Source organism: Triturus cristatus, chromosome 7 (genome assembly GCF_964204655.1).
Source record: "Triturus cristatus chromosome 7, aTriCri1.1, whole genome shotgun sequence".
Taxonomy (NCBI): Eukaryota; Metazoa; Chordata; class Amphibia; order Caudata; family Salamandridae; genus Triturus; species Triturus cristatus.
Genome location: NC_140590.1, coordinates 548,932,944 through 548,955,974, shown reverse-complemented (window position 1 = coordinate 548,955,974; position 23,031 = coordinate 548,932,944). Strand labels below are relative to the sequence as shown.

General features: G+C 47.1%; 1 protein-coding gene across 1 annotated transcript in view; it reads left to right on the top strand.

Annotated features, from left to right (window-relative positions):
- LOC146810081 (uncharacterized) overlaps window positions 1-8,475 on the top strand; it is a 352,434-nt gene extending 343,959 nt beyond the window's left edge. The window contains exon 9 of the mRNA XM_085614940.1: window positions 8,412-8,475. Coding sequence (XP_085471066.1) covers window positions 8,412-8,475 — 64 coding nt within the window. The remainder of the gene's footprint in view (window positions 1-8,411) is intronic.
- The last annotated feature ends 14,556 nt before the right edge of the window (window positions 8,476-23,031 follow it).

The following is a 23,031-nucleotide window of genomic DNA, read 5'->3' as shown; positions in this document are numbered from 1 at the left end:
ACAATTCTTAGTAGCAGACAACCTGTTTTTGCTCTCCCATATGTCTGCGTCCCGCACACCCACAACTCCGTACTGCTAGATCATATCATAAATAAAGATGCCTGATAGTACCCCTCAGTATCTCCGCTCTCGTCTGCCGCTTTGTTCAAGTGAAAAATAAAATTGGGGAAGCGGGTGGTAGAAGCACAAATTTATCAGGGTGTGATGCCGGCCAGTCACTAGGGCGTTGTTACCCCTCCCTGTCCAGGGCAATTTGCCTGTAGTTCATGAAACAAGCTGTTCCACGTCCGTAGCCTCTCACCATAAACTCGCCGCCGCTGGACTACCCTAAAACATATGTGCCTTGTCGGCATCAGATTCCTGGCACCAAGCGCAATTCGAATAGGACACAAACATTTTGTATAGTCTCACCGGGGTGAGATAGGCCTGATGTAAAATGTTATGTTGGATATATTGAAACTTAGCGTTGCAGGAGAGTTTGTGTGGAATAGCAGTTCTCTCTCCCATTTCTTCTGTGTCTGGTCTTGGCCTAGTTTTTGTTTCAGCATCCATGCGTTTGCAGCAGGGGGTCTTGTGACATACGCCGGGGCCCGTGTGAGCCAAGTAATGAGCCGGCGATGGCCGCCTGTAGTGTGTAACGTGTGCATCAGCGGGTGTTGCCCTGGTTTCGTGGCAACTATATGCCATAGCCTGCCCATTTCAGCCACTAGCTGGCCATAGACCTGGAAATGACCTGCAGGCAAGCCATAGTTAGCCTATAGTTGTTCAAAGGAGATGAGCGTGCCGTTCTGAAAAAGAGTGCGGAAGGTTCCCGCCCCAGATACTTCCCGTATCTCCAGCCACTCCTACAGAAGCTGATGTGAGTGACCTATAAGAGGCAGCTGGCCCCACGGTGCATCTCTCCTAGTTGTAGAAATGCTAACCATCGAGCAAGCCATTATAGTTGCACTGCTAAATAGTAATACTCAAAGTTGGGGGCTTCCCTTCTCGACTGGGAGTTGCAACTTGAGTAGAGCAATGCAGCATCTTCCTTTATTCCATAGGTAGACCTTAAGCATAGCATGTAGGGTGCAAAATGTGCTCCGTGGTATACCCACAGAAAGATAATGAAAGAAATACAGTAGTTGTGGGAGTATTAACATTTTGGTTAATGATATTCTACTATGAAACGTGAGGTGGAGAGTGCTTCAGAATGCCATTTGGGGTTGAAGAGAAGCAATGGCTTTAGTAAGGTTGTCGTTTATGAGATCTTGTGTGCATGGTAGATATTTATGCCCAGATATCGAAAGGTGTGTAGTTTTCAACAGAGGGGATGGTTGTCCACCAGTAAATGTTGTGGTGGGCATCCTGGGTAAGTCCGGAACAGGCAGGGCCAGCTCAATTCCAAGCCAGAGTCGGCCCAGAATTCAGGATATCTGTATTCTCTGAAATTCCGTTTTGGATGTCTCAGACCTAAATCAATACGTCATCAGCATATAGGGAGATCATACGAGTCCGCTCTTCCAGCAGTATTCCCCATGCCTGGCCCTGTTGCCGAAGCCTTTGTGCCAATGGCTTCATCGCCAATGCAAAAAGGAGCAGATAGCGGGCATCCTTGGCAGGTACCCCTATTTACAGAGAAAGGGGGAGAAATGATTTGCTCGATCTTCACTCAGGTAATAGGCTCAGCGTAGAAGAGTCTAATAAGGTTCTACATTCTGCCAGTAATGACCATAGCTTTCAGCGTCAAAAACAAAAAAACCCCAATCAACTGTATCGAGCTCCTTTTCTAAATCCACCACTATGCATGCAGTGTTGGGCCAATGGGTGGGGGCCAACTTCAGCACTCTATGAAGTCTTCGAATATTCAGATTAGTGGATCTGCCCGGTAAAAAGCTATTTTTGATCCGGGTGCACTTAGTGGGGAAGGTGTTCCAGCAGTCTTGCTGCAATGATTTTACTTACGATTACATAATCCGTCTTAGCATTGACAGTTGGCGGTATGATGTAAACTCTAACGAGGTATTGGGCGGGTTTAGGAAGGGTTTCTCGTGGAACGTTGGTAGAAGCTGACCCTCCATTAACGCAGTCTATATTTCCAGGAGCTTAGGGGCCAAGAGGTCCTCTTATGCCTTATAGAACTTGACCGGCAGGCCATCTAGTCCTGGTGTCTTAATTGTAGTAGCACCCTTACTGGCACCCCGGATTTCCTACACTGTGAAAGGCACGTTAAGTTCCTCTCTACTGATGGGGGCAATGACCGGTAGTGTCACATTGTAAAGGAAAGCTGGATCATGGGCCCCGTGATCCACTGGGGGGAGGGGATCGTACGAGGTTCGATAATGATCCGTGAACACTTTGTGTATGTCCACTTGGCTCTTGACCAGTCTGTCTGGAGTCACTCTAATTATGACTATGGGGGTAACCGGTGTTGTGCTTCTCAACAGCCAAGCCAAAAGTCGACCAGGCTGATCTCCCTCTGCATGCATTTTGGCCTGGTAGGCTGTAAAGTCTAAGCAACGCAGTTGCGCAATCCACTGGGCATGATCCACCTTTTCCGATGCCAACACCCAGTGGGTAGTGCATGTACCTCCTCCTCCTGGGCTTCTAGAGAGGCCTCCACTCGGACCAAGTCCCTATGAAGACCTGACCTTGCACCCATGACAATGTATACATTGACCCCGAAGCACTACTTTCAACACTTCCCATTTTACTTATCTGGAGGTAGTGGTCCCCCAGTTGTTAGTTAAATAATTTGATAGCACTTCACAAGTCGTGTCCCTAAATATGGGGTCTTCCAACATGACTCGCTGTAGTCACCACATGCGAAGCAGTGTTTGCGACGACCCCGATCAAGGTGTAATTGAAGTGGGTTATGGTCCGAGAATGTCTTCCCTAAGTATTCGGCATGTTCGATCTGCAGTTGGGTGGCTGGATGACAACGCACATGGAGGGCATGAGGGGCAAATTATAGGAATATTCCCTAGCCAGCGGATTAAGGGCACTCCAGCTATCTAACGGGGACCAGTGTGTGAGCCATTGGAAAAGACAGGCAGCAGTGGGTATAACGGGGGAGGTTGGCATGGGAGGATGTGAGCAATCTAGTTGTGGGTCTAAGACACGATTGAAGTCACCACTGATGATCCAAGGAATATGTCCCCATCTGGTCAAGCCAACACAGTGATGTGCGAGAAAGGCCTGTGCTACATTTGCTGTGTAAATGCTACCCAGTAGGCTGGGCCTGCCATTGAGCTCACCCTGCACTAGGATATAGTTGCCCTCTTGGTCTATGACTGTTGCAGTATATTAAAAGGGAGCCGCGGGTCTAACACTAATGTGGGCCTGGCGAGCAAAACCAGAGTATGTGCTACTAAAACATTGGCCATTCCAGCATTTCTGAAGTTACGTGTCTTACCCCCCAGAGCAGTGGGTTTCCTGAAGAAACACAATTTGGGCGTCTTGCTGTCTGATACATTGCTGTAAGGCACATCTTTTGTGCGCTGTCCATTGGCGTAACAAAAGGCCCCTGTTGGTACTGACAGGTCTCTGGCTTGAAAGCTCTGGATTGTAGGGGCCCCCTGCTTGTACTTTGCAGGGGGCCCGTCAAGTTGCATTACGCCACTGGCGCTGTCCCCATGCCACAGACATTCCACGTTAAGATGAGTAATCTAGCCATAACGTGTTGCACAGGGAGGTGAGGCGACTAAGGGGGAGAATATAAGTGTACCTCCCAGAGATGGTAGCACGCAGACCAAATAGGGCACAGGGCTAGCAAACTTCTCACTGCATGACTTAACAATCAAAAGAGAAAACAGAAACCCCAACTCCCAACCAACGGCAGTCGAGCAACCACTGACTGCCCAAACAAACAACAAAACAGTCTCATCAGTGGGGTTGTCTGGGTCGTGTATAGTTATACAGCACATGTACTAAGAGCATCTGGGGGGTTTCCAGCAGGCTAGGGCCAAACGGAGTCTGATGAAAGAGTGTGTTAGCCACTATCAGGTCAAAAGTGAGGCATGCGACCCATTTCATCTCAACGAAAGTCAGGAGGACCGAATATCAATAGGGAGGCTCAACGCTGAGGTGTGCATTAGTGCCAACCCACGTGGGAAGACGTGAAGTGCGGGGAAGAAATAGCAGCCAACTTCATTTTGTTCTTATCAGAAGGCAGATAATCACCTGCATCCAGACATCAACAGCAGAGGCAGCTTCTGAACCCCTGTCCCATGCTCATTACCTGAAATACCTTCAAACTATATTGTCTACAGTTTCTGCTGTCACATCCGGCAGGATTACTGATATAGTGCTACCCATTGAGGTGCTAGAGTTTACCTAGGAGAGCGTTTCCTCAGGAGTCTGAGGTGGAGAGAACATCTGTCCATAATGTAGTAGCAGCTGATAAAACCTGGATCTATTCCTCTCTGGCTTGCGCCGGGGTGGGGGTTCCATTGACTCTCAAGACTCCGTCTGCTTGATTACATTGTTTATCACGTCGCCAGGTTCTGTCTGTTCGAGGCCGTGGTGTTGGTGTCAATGGAGTCGAAGACTCATCGACGCTGCACTCCCCAATCCCAGGCAACTGCTGGTTTGGTAAAAAAGTAGCTGGATCCATCTGCCACGACCTTCAGCTTAGGTGGGAATAGCAGCGAGTAGGTCAGTCTCGCAGCATCTAGAAACTTTTTCACTCCCAGGTAGGAAGTTCTGCGGAGTTGTAATAAGATTGTAACAAGGGCACAAATATATGAGCGCTCTAGTATACGATCAGCTCTGTCACACGTACTGCATGCAGAATGTTTTCTTTGTCTCTGTAGTTGATTAGTCTGGCTACTACTGGTCAAGGGGGGAGTCCCTGGGTATGACGTCTTGCTGGTACTCTGTGGGCTCGTTCCAGGAAGTAGTGCGCTGATAATTTCACAGGCTCCACCGTCTGGGCCAGCCGCCGTTCAAAGAATGACACTGGATCACAACCCTCTGCACCCTCGGCGAAGCTAATGATTTGGACATTGCTGCAGCAGGATCACCCTTCAGAGTCTAGTGCTTGAGTTTGCGCACCTTAGCCATCAGGGATTTAAGCTGTGCAGCATGTCGGACACCGGGGGTCTTGGGTCTTCCAACGTGCTGCTCGTTTGCATGACACTGGCAGCAAAATTCTTTTGATCATTGCGCAGTAGACCCACCTCAACTGCTATTGCGTCCACTCAGCTTTGTAGGTCTTGCCTAGTTTCATCTGTAGCTGCAAAGATTTTATCTAATTTGGCATCCACGGGTGGGCCAGCTGGCAGTGTCATCTGTTCGGTGTGTTCAGTGGAACTGACATCCAAGCGTCCTATTCCTCGGGAGCCTCCTGCTACATGTCATCCCATTTCTGGTCAAAGATGCCATCTATCGTACAGTGGTCACCAGCAATCATGAGCGGGCAGGTCCCAAGAGGAAGGAGTCACACTCCAAACAATGTCTATAAACCTGCCTGAACCCCCATCTGTCACTTAAGGACCTCTTGGCAGGGCAGCACGTGCAGTCCAAGTAACTCAACAACTCTGCCGTCAACTTTTGAAGGGGTCTGTCAGTCCGCGGAAGTTGACTCAGATAGGGATGATGCAAACAGAAGGATGCTGTGGCCTGCCCCGCTCAGAACTCCCGGTGGTGGTAGTCAATTTATGGGAATGGCGCTGCTAGTTGCAAAGGGATACCTGCATGTAGTCCAGCGTAAGTCCCCAGTCCTCTTCAGCCTGTGGACTGTCGAGACCCGCCTCACCTCTCAAACCCAGATGAGGCACATTAAGGGGGGTACAAGCAGTCCAGGCTGAGCACAGCGCCCCACATATCAGGCTTCAGAAAAGGGGGGAGGAAGAAGAGTAGGTGTAGATCATGGCATTGATCCACAGCAATAGGGAGGAGATAAGGTTATGGGAAGAGGCAGCCATGTCCCCCGCAGTGCTACAGTCAACGTGCATGGTGTAGAACTCCCCCACCACCTACTGCAATCGATCTTGGGCAAATCAGGCCTGTCAGAGTTAGCCCACTCAAGTGCCTCACAGGTGCTGAGGAGTAATGCAATATCTTAAGTGTGCTTCATATGTACATTACTTCCTCTGTGGAGGTCACCGATGAGTTGTTGTGAATGTTCCGTGGGCGCTTCATACATTGGGGCCAGTTAGTGCAGTCATTAAAGCACTACTCTGTGCACCAGTAGTGTTTAGGCATTGTTCAGTGGCGTGGGGGCGGGGGGGGGGGGTTTCCTCTGAGGGGGAGCAAGTGTCGAGGGAGTGGGGGGCATAATCAGCACAATCAGCACACAGCTCAGGCCATTAGGTCAGGTACCCGAACCATGATGGGCCCACTTTCCTGTAATGTGCGACCAGGCGGGTCTCGGGGAGGTCAAAAGGAAGGAGCGAATCACTGCTGCCACCCAGAACAGCGTTAACGGAGCTCTTTATTTAAATAGAGACTCCCGGGCCGAGAATACACGGTGGGAGTGGAGATGGCGGGTGGGCTGGCCCTATTTGAGTTTAGGTGCACCCGCCGGAAACCATTCGGCCTGAGCTGCCACTGGAGATCAGCTGGGCACTGTTGTATCCTAGTAACCGTTGCTAGTTCCACTGTGGGTGTTATGGAAGAGGTTTCTAGGAGAGGGAGAGAGCGTTGGTTGCTGGAGAAAGGAGGACGTTTGAAGGTGTTGTTCCAAACATCTGAATAAACACTTAACTATCTTATGCTGGCCTGTGTCCTTAAACAATCGCGATGTGGATGGGATGCTGATCCACGACGGTGTGCCTATGGTTAAGTCGAGGTGGACAATTTTTGCCCGAACCTAACAACCCCTGGCCTTCCAGAGTCCGTTGTGTGCCAGAGAGCGACCGACAACAATCAAAGGTGACATGGAGGCCCCCGGGGGAAGTAAGACCAGCGGTCTAGTCTTCCCCCGGGGAGTTCGCGCAAGGGAAGGACAGGGGAGGAAGGGGTGGGATAAGGGGTGGGGTCGCAGGTAGGGATTAAAAGGGGGAGGAAGAGGAAGTCCTTCCTCTTCCTTTCCCCAGCGCCTCAGGGAGGGTAGTTAGTGGATCGTTGGCCACCCGCCCACCCGGCAATTACGTGACTAGTTGGTGAGGTCATGTTTTTTCAGCGTGCCAGTTTAGGACGGGTTGTGTTTGTGTGGGGCGGATTGGGGAGGGGGGAGGAGTCCATGACGGGCATACTCACCCTTCCGGGGAGGGGGATACTGGGGAAACGTGGGGGTGCGTCAGAGCAGTGGACGACGAATGGAGATGATGGTGGAGTTTTGGAAGAGAAGTGAGGAAGCGAATGGAAGTGAGAAGGTTGCGGTGTGAAGTGGGGATGGAGTAGTTGGAGTCTTGGAGAGTATGGGTAGTGAGGAATGTTGTTGTTGGGGATTTTGTGTTATGTTTCTGGTTATGGTTGTCCAACCCTGTCCTAATAAAATGGCCTTTTACGCTAAAGTACCTTGCGTGGACTGATTATTGCGCGAACTGCAGCACGGATATTGCAGGTACCCTTGTAGTGTGGCTGGCCTGCGAGTGCGCGGAATCCAGAAGTACTGGCTATCAGGCAGTATTTAATCTCTACAAATTGTGCGGTGGACTCGGAACCTTGCATGTCTTCCGTAAGGATTGCTGAGTGATGCCAGCTCAACAATTGGACAGTGTGTTGTGGCGGTGTCTGATAACGTCGTGGTCTATTGCGAGGACGTGTATACATTCAAAAGGAGAAGGGAGACCATCTTATTGGCACGAAGTTCTACATTGGAATTCTATATCTCTTGATCATGTGGCTGCTGCGACGAAGTTCCAACTCGCGTGGGTGTCAGCCGCCATACTCCGCGGAAGCTCGTCATCGCGCCACGCGCCTCTGTCATGTACGTCTCTGTGTGACAAGGAGCTGCTAGCACGTTTAGGAACTGTTACTAAGCAACTGTGGTTGCTATCTGAAGTGTTGGTAGCCGGCCGTCGCGAGTGTCTCGCAGCTACGGCACACCGTGAAAGGCTCTGGTAAGCCGGAGACATTCTGAGGCAAATCACAAGCGTATCCTTGTGTGAAGCGGCTACGAAAGTGGAAAGTGAACACTACAAACACCACTACATGACCAGCTGTGACTACTTTATTTATTTTAGCTTGTTTTGTCAAACTTGATAGCAGCGACTAATCAATTGCTTAATAAGGATTGTTTGAATAATAGCAATAAGGTTCTGCACATTTTATTTGTATATCGTGTACCTATTCCTGAGGAGGCACAACTGTAGTAGAGATGGAGATGTTGTCAATAGTAGCTCCCCAAACATTTTTACCAAACCCTGGAGCGCCTGGAATGGTGTGGGAGGATTGAGTGGAGTCCTTTGAAACTTATTTATAGTCAATAGGCGGGGAAGATTTCATAGCTTCATGCAAAGTAGCCTTATTGAAACTTAATTTAGGAGTAGAAGGCCGGAAGGTCTTGAAGACATTGCCTACACCTACTCGTGTGAGTTCTACCAGTGATGAAGAAGTTGAGGATGTAAGGGGTGACTGTATTGATGAATATAGAGTAGTAATAAAAGCTCTGTAAAAAAAAAAATATATATTTGGGAAGAAAACCAGCATTGTAGTACACACACAAATTCTTTTCTCGGGCACCATAACCAGGGGAGTCTGTAGAACAATATATCTCGGTCTTAAGGACTTTAGCATCAACTTGCAGGTTTAGAGACCTACATGAAGAAATTATAAGGGTCCAATATATTAATAGAACAAGCAATGTCAAAATCCCAAAACAATTAATTGATTTAAAAGACCCGTTGCTACAAAAAGCCATAGATGTAGCAAGAAGAGTAGAGAAAACATCTAAATATGTCAAAGACTGGACTGTGATACCTACAGGGCCAGATTCTGGTGTGGCCTGGGTGCAGGATTATGTGGCCCGTCTTGTGGCGTGAGACACCAGCCTGAGAGGGAGTGCTGGCGAATCCAGATGAGCCTGACTTGGACCCAGGAGCTGGGACATACTAGGGACATTCCGGTGAGTGTATTGGGACCCCGGCTGTTCCACCTCGTTACCGCTCTCGAACCAGGGCCCTGGTGTACCTACCCTGCTTGTGTGCTGCCCTGGGTGCCGCTCCACATACATAGAGCGGACTGCCCTATTGACTTGGTGTCGTTGCTGCCTAGCCCCCACCTGCAATCCTTTGCCTGATCCCGAGGGACGCCGGAGCATCTTACAGTTGGTGGCGTCGGCCTAGCTGCTGCCGTGTCGCCGGGGGCTGGAGACAGCCATGGTGGGGGAAGGGGGGGAGGGTCATCACCTGCGGAGGCGGCCAGGCTAGGCCATGGTGCGGCTTGTGGGTGTGGAACCCTCCCCGGGTGGCTGCCCATGGGTGCTCGGTGGGGGGATTCAGAGGTGCTGGCCGCGTGTCGGTGACTTACTGGCCTTCAGTCTGCTATGGACAATTATTCTGTGGTGCTTCTCCTCTGACCTGTGCAGAACGGCTAAAGATAAACCCTCCGGGGCCTCTTCTAAATAATCCACAATGGACAAGTACACTGGTGCTGGAGCCCAGTTATCTGCCCCCGACAACGCAGCGACTGCTATTCCTGATAATGCTGCGCTGCTGGTGGCTATCACACAGTCCAGAGGCTCGCTAGAAACAAAAATCGGTGCGGTCGGATCGGACGTCATGCTCCTTCACCAGGATCTTCGAAACACGGTTCAGAGGATTACCGAAACTGAATCGCGGATTTCTATGACGGAGGATGCAGTGACCACCCTTCAAAAGATGGTCCAGCTTGTAGTCGCTGATGAGCGGCCTTGCAGCGAGAGTGGAGGACACAGAGGGCCGCCCTTGAAGGAATAACCTCCGCTTTGTGGGGTTTCCTGAGGGCTGCGAGAACAATACAGTGGATTTTCTAACTAAATGGCTCATGGAATGGCTCCCAACCGATTCCTTGTCTACATGCTTCACAATCGAGCGGGCCCATCGTGCCCTACAGCAGAAACCGCCTCCCGGGGCACCTCCCCGTCTAATTATTGCCCGATTCCTTAACTATTAAGACAGAGATGTGATTGTCCAACACACGAGGCTGAAGGGATTAATCACATAAAGCCTCCCAACCCATCATGATCTTCCCAGACTATTCTAAAGTCGTCCAACAACGCAGACAATCATTCGCTGAGGCAAAAGCCCATCTGCGAGGCCTGAAAATTCAATATTTCCTACTATTTCCAGCCCGCCTGAGTGTCTCCTACAAATCACTGTCCTATTTCTTCGAGTCACCTGAACAGGTGGTCAGCTGGACAGATGAATCGGGTAAACTGAAGCCCCATGCTCCCTCTGGAATAGACTCAGATACTTCATCAAGAGGTTCCGGCCGGGACCCACACAGGATCAGCGGGAAACACCAATGCTGGTCATGCTCTAGGAGAAGATCCCAAAATCGCAGCAACTCTCGCAGACGTGTAACGGAGGGTCAGGAAGCTCCTACACCTTCCTAACAAATGCTGGCAGAATTGTTTGATAAGACACATTAATCTTGATGGCTGATTAAACTGGGGCTACATGGACTTGTACATTTCAGTGGGTTTTAAGACGCCTTAATGTACAACAAATGTTTATTGGGGATCCATTGGCTGGGAGTGGATCCTACCTAGCCTGTTAGGGGCAGAATGCCCGACATGCCGCGACAGATGCTTCAAAATTCTTGAGGTATTGGTGGGGAGGGGGGGGGGGGAAAGGGGGGAACTCATGGGAAGTTTGTTGTTCTTTAGTGTCACAATCTTTTATCTCATGTACAGAGTCCGATTGTATCATATTACCCACATGTTGGTCTCCTTGCACGTCAGATACCCGACATGCCAGAAACCCAGACGCGGCAATTGAATATTGTTAGCTGGAGTGCCCATGGCCTGCTCGACAAAATTAAAGAGGGGCTATACTCCACCAGACCAAGCGCTACAATACAGATATCCTAATGGTACAGGAAACCCTTTTGCTGGGCAACAAGAAAGCTTGTCTTGCACACTTTGGCTTAGTCCAGACCTTTCACTCTAAATTCACTAGGGGTTCCTGGGTAGTAGCATCGCAGGATGCCATTTGCTCATGATAGGACCTGGTCTGACCTCCAGCGCAGATATATAGTGGCAACGGGCACATTATATGGTGAGCGCCTTAATCTAGTTTGTGTATATGCCACCCCCCCCCATTGTCGTGGAGCGATTGACTTCCCTCTGGGCGGAGATTCTTCAGGGCCAGACGATAGCTGGGGGTGACTGGAACAACATAATGTGCCCTTTGACAGATAGATGGCGTAGCATTGGGCTGCTGGCTGACACGCGCGAATCGAGACTCCAAGCACTGACCCAGGGAATGGGATAGGTTGATATCTGGCGGAAATTACATCCGACCGTGAACTAGTACACATACTTCTCAAGCACTCATGATTCATTCTCTCGCCTTGACTATATATTCATGTCTGCGCCCCACATTCACAAAATTGAGACAGCCGAGATCATGCCTAGGGTCTTAACAGATCATTCTCCAGTTACACTACTACTGCATTTGGTCCCCGGGTGTGCCCCGCCGGGGCCCTCTTGTCATGGCTACTACAGGATGATCACTACCACCAACAGATGTATACCACCATTACTGAATATTTTTCCCACAATGTTGGTACAGTTGACTCCCCGGGGCTCTTTGGGAGGCCATGAAGCAAACACTAAGGGGGGTGGACATTGCCTTTTGCACGCATGATGTAGGCAACGCCGGGAAAAACTGATCCGCACTGAGGCCCAAATTATTGACATAGAACAAAGGAGTAGGGATGCAGATGGTGGCGTGGTTCGTCATCGGCTCTCGATGACACAACAATTGTACGCTAGCGACCTGTTGGACGAAGCCAAAACGTATTGGCTTGCTACGCGTAGCCAGATTTATCAGTGGGGGGAAAAATCCAGTGCCCTTCTACATCGTCTATACCAGCAAACGCTCCGACCTGTGATTGTTCCTGAAATTCTTGGTCCAGCGGGCGAGGTACTTACAGACCCTGCTCGAATTGCTACCAGCTTTGCTGATTACTTCATACACCCCGTGGGAGATTTTCCCTGAGTCCACCACCGACCAGTTTCTGGCCAATCTGCCCTCGAGGTCCCTGCCGGATTCTGTGCGGGATGACCTGGATGCCCCGGTCACGACTGAGGAAGTTCAGAGTGCTCTCGCGGACATGAGCTCAGATAAAGCACCGACCCGAGCAGATTTCCTTGTGAGTTCTACAAGAAATACTCATCTCAACTAGCATCGCATTATTAAGCGGCACTTCACGCAGCTGCGGAGGACGATCGGCTTCCGGCTGACTGGCGCCACGCGAAATAGTTATCTTCTTAAAACCGGGTCAGCCCCCAGAACTGCATACTTCATATAGACCGATCTCCCTACTCAATGTGGAGGCGAAACTTTTAGCCAAAATCATTGCGAACTGCATCGTCCCGCACATAAGTTCATCCAGATCAAGCGGGCTTTATGCCCGGTCGCACCACCGGACATAATATCTGTTGTGCACAAAACGCTATTGCCACTGTGGATAGGCTGAACGAGCCAGCAGTGCTCCTTCTCGCTGATATCGACAAGGCCTTTGATTCCATTAGTTGGACCTACCTCTTTGCACTTCTAAGCAGCCTTAACATTGGCCCCCGACTTACTAAATACATTTGCCTCCTATACACAGACATTACCGCCTCGGTGTAGATCACAACTCGATCTCACAGCTGTTTTGAATCGGAAGGGGTACCAGGCAGGGATGCCCTTTATCTCCATATCTTTGTGCACTCGCCATGGAGCCTCTCTCGGCGTGGATAAGAATCGATGCCCAGGCATATGGCTATGAGTGGTCACGGGAGGTCTCCCATCGTATAGCATTGTACGCCGACGACGTATTCATTTTTAACATGCCTGAATAGATAAGGTATCACAATAGGGCAACCCACTATTCCCCAAGGAATAGATAAGGACCACGCCTACTATGAATAATGCAAATTTTTGGTGAAAACTCTGTTCTCTATATGAACTCCCGCAAATTGTTTCTTTGGCCTCTGTGAATGGGGCGATCAGCTTGGGACTTTGGCGCGTGAGGTTACAGTAGTGCTGGATGGTTTTAAGTATCTTGGTCTTCCTGTCGGCGTCACAACCCGCCTCCTGTAATAACAATCTGGCCCCTTTGTTGATTCAAATTAAAGAACAGGTGCGCTCCTAGTCACACTTGCCTTTATCATTATTTGGCAGATCGGCCATCTTTAAGATAGTCTCGCTACCCCGCCTTCTCTACCAACTTCAAAACCATCCCTACCCAATACTGCATACATTAAAGACGGTCCTTAATCACTTCCTTTGGGGTGGGGGCTCCGTGCATGTCGCACTAAGAATGTGCTTCCAGTCCACATACTGTGGGGGTCTTGCGACTGCAGACATCCAGGTGTATCATGCTGCGTTCAATCTCCTCGTATTAAATGACTGGTGGTACGGAACTAGATGGGACCCTGCTAACGCTGTCGAGCACTGGTTAATGGACACTAAATCTTTACACACAATTCTATACTCTAGGGCGACACTCAAACCACTACCGCCCGCAACCAGAACGTTCTTTGTGATATGGCGACAAGCATAGCGTAGGATGGGATGGTGGGGCAAACTCAAGAAAGACTCCTCTTTGGCGCAATGGCCTGCTACCACAATTGGAAGAGTTGCAGGGATTTGTGCGCTGGGATGCTATTGGTATCTCAACGATTGGCGCCGTCCTCCATGGTCAGAACCTGAAGTCATTCCAGCTACTACAATCCGAATTCCAAATGCCTCGGTCCCAATTTTACCGATATCTGCAATTTCGCCACACATTCTCCCCGTAACACAGCAAGACAACATTTCCAACTTCAATCCCATTGAGGCCAGGTGTTCCTAGGCGAGATGGGTGCGCACAAAATTACAGCACTATATCGCACATTGGTCACTAACAGCCACACTACAATTAAGACCAGAGACGCCTGACAGGAAGATCTGGGTCCACTTGATGAAGACGACTGGGTTGAGGCTCATGAGTCCCCGTGCGGGGTGGCCATTGATGCACGTCTTCGTCTTATACAATTTAGATAACTCCACTGTGTATACTTCACTCGCTACAGGCTTTGGCGCGCAAGAATGATTGCATCCTACCTGTGTCTGTGCTGCAGAATGGCCGAGGGCACACTCCTTCACACGGTATGGGAATGTACTGCTTTATCGCGGTTTTGCCTTGGGGTACTGACTTATCTCTCAGTGTTGGGGTGGGTCGTTTCACGGTCATCACGTTTAACTATGCTATATATTACGGAGGGAATTGGAGGTAACAAGTACAAAAGACATCTGCTATACCTGGGTCTTACTCTGGCTGAGCGTGACATCGCTAAGGCTTGGAAAGCGACTTCTCCGCCATCTGTCGGGGTCTTGAAACAGGGCCTTGACTTTTCCATGGGGCTAGACCTACCAATTTTTAAGGCTTGGGATGTCCCCAGAAACACCCGAAGATATGGAAACGGTGGGCTGATTATCAGGGTCTGTATCTTGAACCTTTCCCCCCTGCACTACACAATGAAGATCTGCCATAAAGATCTAATGCTGGGTACTAATGTCTATGATAATTATCCCTGTAATCAAATATTACGATTGGAGATTTTGTACAATTACATATATAAGGACTTTGTGACACTGATGTTTCTAGTTTCTGTTTACTTGTGTTTAATTGAGATTTTTGCATATTGCTTTTTTTCGACAACTGTATATTGTAAAAGTTGACAGCTTTACCATTTCCATGATACGTATACGATGTTCTGCCCTGGTGTTGCCTGGGTCTTTCGTGTCTGTGAAAAATAAAATCTGTTGTGAACAAAAAAAAAATGGTGACTCTAATAAGGTATCTGTGGTTGAGAAGAATATAGTTAAGGTCTAAGGACCCAGGGAGATCACTCACTGCGTGTGCCGCCTCCAAGGTCCATGAACGAGCTCTGGCCTCCACTCAGTCTCTCGAGCTCAGTGGGCAGCTCGCTCCAACACCGCGTAGGTCTGACAACAGCAGTCCCCTTGATCTGCACAGGTCCAGCCCGTGACCTCGAGCAGCCCGGAGGCAGGCGCACACGGTCGGAGGGGATAGCGATCGGTGACCACTGTCTCTTGATGACTGCTGATCCAAACGCTGCTCAGTCGGTGCCACACATTTCCCGCAACACGGGTCTCCAATAGGAAGGCTGCCACAACTCAGATTTTAGCGGGACCCCCCGAATTGTAGGTCGTCGGACGGAGTGGTCCTAAAACCTTGACCACCATCTTGGCACGGCAAGCCACGCCCCTTCTCTCCTGACCACATACACACATATAAACCCCAGGACCTGTCCTGACAAATGCTGATGATCCAGAAAGAGCACAAGTTACAAGTAGAAACAAGTTAACACATAGACCTTAGGGACACATAATAGATCACTAGTGGTTTAAGTTTTCCACTTCTAAGAGAGGTAATTGAAATAAAAAAACAATTAACACCATCCCAACACATTTTTAACTTGAGGCTGTCATCAAAACTGGGAGCCATGTGAAGGAACACTAAACTTGTTTACTAGGTCGGTCCCAATTAATTCGATTTAGCAATAGAATAAAACACTGAAAAGTCCCTTAATTAAGAGATCCCAAGAAGTCGAGCTTGAACCATAAAATGCATGTCATGTAGAGGAGGAACCCACTGTTACTGGGTGAGTTTTCCATCCTTTCAACCATGATGCCTGGGACTTTTCATGGACGAAAAAGACCAAAATTAGTAGTTTTTTTCACAACCCCATTAAAAAAGGGGGACCTCTAACAACGGAAAAATATGGACCATGCCTCATTTTTTTATGTGAAGATTTGCTAACGGTGGATAGACCAGTGCATTTGATTAACCTCTCATTCCTTTTTTCGGCTATATATAATATTTCAGACCTGCCATTCTTCACTGTGTCCCCCTAAATTGCTGTATATTCAGTAGCAGTATACTGATCAATTATATTGTAGGTTTGATTTGATCCTGTCACGCACCTATTATAGAATTACAATTGATACTTCCTCTTTTTTGGCCTGAATCTCACAATTGTCTCTAGACAGTTTCTCTTCTCTGTCTGCAGCTCCATTGTTGGGTTTAAGTAACCTTGGATAGAGCTGGCACTTTGGCTGTGTAGCTCACGCTGTTACAGTCTTTGGCCTATTTTTATTTAAGTAAACTCAAGCCCCAGTCTCTCCATAGAAAACAGTGGCCATGTTTGTGAACTTTTGACTGGAACTAAATGCTTATTTTGTTGAGGAATGTGTTTCAAACGGATTCTTTAAAAAAAAAAAATTCTGTTTAAAAGGAGATTACCACTGTTGTGCCCAGGTGGTTGTGTGAAACATATAATGGTCACAATTTGACTTCGATGCTGGTGTGGTTTACTTCCTTTAAGATAGATTGATTGATCTTTGTTCCTTGTTGAGCTTGTCTTTTATGCTGCTTTGTACCCAGGCTGTATTTCTGACATTCTCTCACTGGGTCTTACAGTGGGACTGTTACAGGAACCTCCGTCTCACAGTATCTCTTAGAAAAGTCCCGTGTCGTATTCCAGGTAAGACCTGCAGCACTCTGAGGGGCAATGATTTTCCAAAAGTCTTTCTTGATAGAAATATCTTGATAGAGTTCATCCCTTTATCTACTAGTGTTACCGGTTCACTCATGCATGTTACAATCCCTATACGTTCCTCCATGTTTCTATTCCATCTTTTGTATATTTCCGTTCTGTCGTATACAATCCACTCCTGCATATTTTTATTTTGTATTATTTCCCCTGTTTAACATCCTGTCCTCACCTGTATAGTTCTGTTCAATATCATGCCCTTCCTGGTATGTTTCTGTACCATCTGTGGAATAATGTCACCCACTGTATGTTTTTATTTTCTGTATAGTATGCTGTTGCCACTTTTCCATCTTTACTGATTGTCTGCACATCATGCTGTTGGTATTGTGTATCTGCTGCAGAATGCTGTCCTATGTACTATATGTTACTGTACACTATGCAGTGTCTTGCCCTTTCTAAGATAATCATGTCAGTTGCATACTACCTTGTGTGAGCCTGTTTATTTCTATCCCTTCATCAGCATCTTGGCCCATTCTCCTGTATTTGTGTGCTTCTGCTGCAGATTGCTAATCCCATCATGTAATTGTTTACGCTTTTGTATATTTTTATCATACCCCCATCTGCTGTGTTTCCCTCTTGTATATTTCTTTACCTGCCTTTTATATTGCTACTCCCCCTGCAAGATCATGTGCTGCTCTGTAGTATTTCTCTTTTCCAGCTTCTTTAAGATTCCTTTCCCATCTGTTGTCAATTCTGTCTTCTCGTATTCTGTAGTCTATTTCTTTCATTTTCCTATATTTTTAAGCTCTACAGTAGTATCTGGCCAACACTCTTGTATGCTCCTGTCCCCTTCTGTAGTATTCGATTTTCAACAGTATATTTTAGACTCCTTCTGTGCCTCTTTATTCCTAGGCTCGAGGTGAGAGGAGCTTCCATGCATTCTATGAGTTGCTGGCTGGGCTCTCCGCAGAGCAGAAGGAAAAGCTTTTCCTGCAGGAGGCAGAGACATATTTCTACCTGAACCAGGTGAGGATACAATATATCAAACTCATCTCCACCCTGAACATAACACAGCGAAAGCAGCATGGATAATACATACCAGAGGCAATAAATGGTTCTTCATTTCAATGCCATCCAGCACGTTTATCTCTGCCTCACCTGCTACCTACAACATCCTACTGCTACTGTACCTTTCTGCATTTGTGTTCTCTTCTCAAGAGGTGTAAGCTAGAATGACAGTCTCTCTTACAAGATGTGGTGAGAGCATTTCCACCGCGTACAGCAACTGCCCAGCCTCTATTATGCAACACCCCAAAAACTACAGGCGAGTTCTCAACAAATAATGTTACTCTTTTTTTGTTTTTTATAAAGCACCTTTATTGATCTTATGCAAACCAAGTGCAAGTAGTAACAATAACAAGTATCTCTTACCGATCTTCTATAGGCTACCACCCTCGACCACCCAGGCATCCCAGTAATAGATATCCACTCATTTAGTCACCAGCCCATGATATTTCCACAATTTGACCAAAATCCTATGATGTTTACGTGGACAACCCCAAGCAATATATATAGGTTCCTTCAATTTCACACACAATCCTTTGCCTTGGGCTATTGTGGGGGTGGCTGTGGTATTGGGTTTCTCTTTGCAAATACTGTTAGGCCTATTAGGGCTCCCTGTCCCCTGGTTTCACCAGGCTCATCCAGGATCCCCAGGAGAGCACTCCTGGGTATCAGGCAAATCAACTTACCTAGCACCCTGTTAGTACATTCGCAATCACCAGCCAATAGCTTATAATTTTAGAGCATGCTCAGACCATATGAAAGAAATCCGTGTCTTGACCGGCGCAGAGAAGCAAGAAGAAGTTGACAGTCTGTTATTTCAACTGTATCAACCATAAATGAGATGAGATAGCTTATTTCCTTAGGGGTCATTGTGCTTCCCTCCAGTCAACACCATCTAATTCGCCAGATCAATGCTCCCATTTCTCTCGTAATGTGGAAAAACTGTCCCCACTGCTGTTTATAAAAAAGGACCAAAAGCTCACACTCCTATTCTGTTTTGCCTTTCTCCTGGCAGGCATTCATCAGAGAGTGTTGCATGGATTCTACTTGGAAGCAGTACTGTGCCTTGGGACAACAGGACATCAGACTTTAGGGACTGAGTCTCTCTACCACGTCTGTACCTGTAGGCCCAAATCCAACTAGCACACAGTGCCTCACCTGAACTCCTAACCTTTCCAGAGTAGCAGGTGATTTCTGCAAACCTAGAACATGAACCCCTAGTCCTGAAGGGAACCGTAGAAACTGATCAACCCCTTTCGATTCTCACTCATACATGTCCATAGTTAACAAAACAAAGACATGAAGGAAGTTTCCAATATATTTATTGAAACTATCGTTGTCTAATTTGATGCAAGTATGCTGCGATTAGTAAACAAATACAACTGAGCAACATAAACCTTACTAGCAGGATGTATACAATGAACAACCCAGCCATGGCAACTAATATATCTATCTAGGCCTACCCTCACTGTGAGATTACAGGTGTATAAATAGTGATCCCTGGGATTAGCACCGAACCCCATACCTGGTGTGTTTGGTTAGGTGGTCTGCATCATAGGTGTAAACAGTTTACTCAAGGCTGCTGCCTCCGTTCCAGGACTGGTCTCTCTGCTGGAATTGTACTCCCTGCCCCGAGGGGGTGAGACACGATTTATATGATAAGAACTGTGTTAGAAAACTGCAGCTGTTCTGCAGCGTTGTTTCTAAAAACATTAGGAGATAATTGCTGACCGGGCACAAGAAAACAGTACACCACGTTGTTCGACCTTCTACGAAATGTTCAGACTGAATCCCAAGAAGAGTCTCTGAATAACAAATAATATGTGCAGCATATTTCTAAAATAAAATCCTGTCACAAAAACAAATGTATTGTGTGGCTGTGCAAAGCAGAGACATCCTAAAACAGCTAATACGTGCAACTAAGGGAGAACCAAAGTGGGCCCAGAAGGGAAATCACTACAAGAGTGGTGAAAATTTGGGTCCTTACAATTAAATAAGAGAGTGGCTGCTTGAAGGATGCAGGTAAGGAAGGTAAGGTATGGATCCTGGGTTCCATGGTAAGTTTGAAATTAAAGCATGAGAATATGGTTGCCCCATACCTTGATGTTTACCTCCCGCTTCCTGCCTCAAACCACTACTGATTTAATTGCCTTCCCACTTCAGCACTTGGTGGAAGATATGAAGACCCACTTGCCTCAGTCTTGCTGTGGAAGGCTTTTTGTAGGTCTTGGGCAACCTCAGCACCAGGACTTGCTGCCGGAGCCCTATTTTGGAAACTTTGGATACACCAACATCATACATGTCTTTCAGAGTCCAGTAGCATTGAGGCCAATAAAGACTGGAGTCACTGAAACCGTAATCACTGCAATAAAAGTGCTGTGGATCCCACAGCACATCTGGAGAAAGGGCCATTTTTATTCAAGAGGCAAGCAGGTGTCACTGGCTCTAATATAGTGAATGATACTGTGTGGATGTTAAGCATCGGAAGTATAACATCATTAGGTGATGATTCCCAGGTCGCTAGAATTTTACTATCCAGATTTATTAGGGATTACGACCTGTAAGAGGAGCAGTGTGCAGTGTTTTTAACAGGTTTAGGCAGTAGTGTGATCACGGCCTCACGGAGGGAGGGGGAGGATCCTGGTCTGCACTGCTTTAGTGAACACCTCCAACAGGTGGGGGGCTAAAAGGTGCTTAAACGCTTTATAGAAGTCTCCAGTCAGCCCGTCCAGGCCAGGTGTCTTGAGGCTGAGCAGGGATTCAATTACTGCCACTATATCATCTCTAGTGCCGTAGTGATGGGGGTGCTTAGAAATTGTTGATGAGTCCGCTCCAGCCACACCAGTACAATGTCATTTAAGTATGTTTGGATGGCGGCAGAGGATTCATCTAATTTGGTCCTTTATAGGTTGCCATAGTAACAGACAAATTCAGCTAATATTTCTTCTGTGGAGAATATAGTTTCTCCTGCCTCAATGTGAAATATAGGTTCTATGTGTCCGATGCGAGTAGTCCCTCAAAATATTAGCTAGTGTCCTACCCGGTCAATCACTCTCTCTATATTTCCAGCTACGAACATGCTTACCCAGAAATGCCACCTCGCTATCGGCAAACTCCAGGTACTGCCGGAGTAACCGGTTACACTCATGTAGGTAAGCAGCAGAAGGGGGTTGCGTTGGTCGATTACAACCGTAAAATGTCTTGCTTGAGTTTAATGAACTGTGTACGTATGACCTTCAACACTCCCGAATGTTTAGATCTAATGATGCCTCCGATATGAACTTTAAAGGCTTCCCATTGTGTGGAATGGGTAGACACAGTCCCTTCATTGAGTCGGAAATATTCTTCTGTTGCCTCAAGTAACTATTCCCAAAAGACCTAGACTGTGAGGGCCCCATTCAGGAATCGCTGGGGGGGGGCGGGGATCAGTGAAATCTGTGACCTGGTATCTAAAGGACCAGTTTCACGGGGGAGTGGTAAGACAGTGTACGCAGCCGATTAGAACATCTTTGACCCACATATTGATGGATCATGTGACAAGCCAATAGTCAATGTGGGACTGAGTACCCATGTTGGGGGAGGGGGCTGAATGAAATGTGTATTCGTGAGTGGTAAAATATATGTCTCCAGATGTCCGTCATGTCCAATAAATGTATGATCTCTACCAAAGCTCTAGTGGTGTGTAGTTTCCCAGTATGTCTGGCCCCGTACGGTCTTTTTCTGGGTTGAGGATCAAATTGAGGTCTCCCCCTTTCCTAAATTACTGGGGAGTTCTTGACACGTTGCTGGGTGAGAGGGACTGGAAGATTTTGGGTGCATAGATATTTGGGGCATACGTGTTAAGGAACACTACCTTCTGGTCTTCAAGTGCTCCCTGAATTACAAGTGTATTAGATCTGTCACATTTGTGAATGAGTACTCATCTGTTGGGCTATAAATTAGGCACATAGTCTGCAAGAACACTAGTAGAAAGGTTTCTCCTTTAGATAGAGGTGAACGTTATCAGCCTATTCTTTGTTGTGGTGGAGAAACACATCAGTGGTTTGCACCAAACTGTGGGCCTTATATCTTCCTGTTGTTAAATATTCATCAGCAGTGAATATTTTCACCTATGCGTTACATCCTGAAACATTTACAACAAGAAATTCTGGTTTAATACAGATAGGCATGTTCAACATGAATTCACCATGCCTATATGGCTTCACTGTTTCATTATTAATTTCAATCAATCAATTTCAATGTCAATTCATGATAACTTCTGATCTATAAGTACAACTATCTGTTAAGACCTTTTTACAAATCCCTTGTTTAAAATTTAAAACAAAATAAAAAAAACTAATAGGCAGGTAGCCATACTTTCAGAACTTCCCTCTTTAAGGTAGCCAGGCCTCCTCCGAATCCCACAGTGTAGTGTCCGTTAAGTATTTTGTTCTGTAAGCTAGGATATCTAAGCAGTAAACATTTTTCTTTTCAGGATTGAAGCTTTTAAATTCCTGATTTTGAAATGTCTTCTTTCTTTACCCAGCGTCGCATGACGGTACATATACTTTGAAAGCAGGAACATTTCTTAATGCAAAATAAAGTTTATGGGAACCCCATAACAAAACATCAATATTATTAAGAATTGTCAGTTGTGTTCCATGGCCCTCTTTCTTGTCTCCTATTGCACTGTAGAACTTGTAATTATATATTTTGTAGAACATCACACCGTAATACGTTTCTGCACATTCTGCTTCAATGTAATTCTTTATGGTCAGTTTCATTATTCATGGGGGAATGCATTTCCTCACTTCTTGCCTCAGTGCAGTACTTGATTCACAGTTTGCTATTTGGAGCTGGTCAGAAAAGTATAGCAGAGCCGATTTTAAAGCAGTTAAGTTTTTACAGTATAACAGCTCAGTAATTGTTCAGTCCACTGTGCAACACCACTATGCCTGGGAAGCAAAAACGAGTACCATGGCCACACGCCACCAAACCAGCATCAGTGCCTGTCGGATAATTGTGCATATTGATCGCCCACGTTTTCATTTTCAGTTTATTATAGTCATTTATTTGTTAAATCTTTTCTCATATTGTGCTTCACTTCAACTACTCGTACATCTGTTGCTCTGCTCAGAGCTCATCAGAGGAGTCTGACACGGCTGGTTTCTAAGAAGTTAAATGCTCAGGCAGGATAATGCTGCAGTGTCCCTTAAAATAGCAGTCTGTGCTGCAAGGGAATGTCTCCCATGATGTGTACCACAGGCAAAAACCTGAATCCACAGCTGTGTTGTTGCCACCATTCCTTATTAAGGACCTGACAGTGTCATTCATCGGAGGCACTCTAAGAGTGCAATTGGCATCGC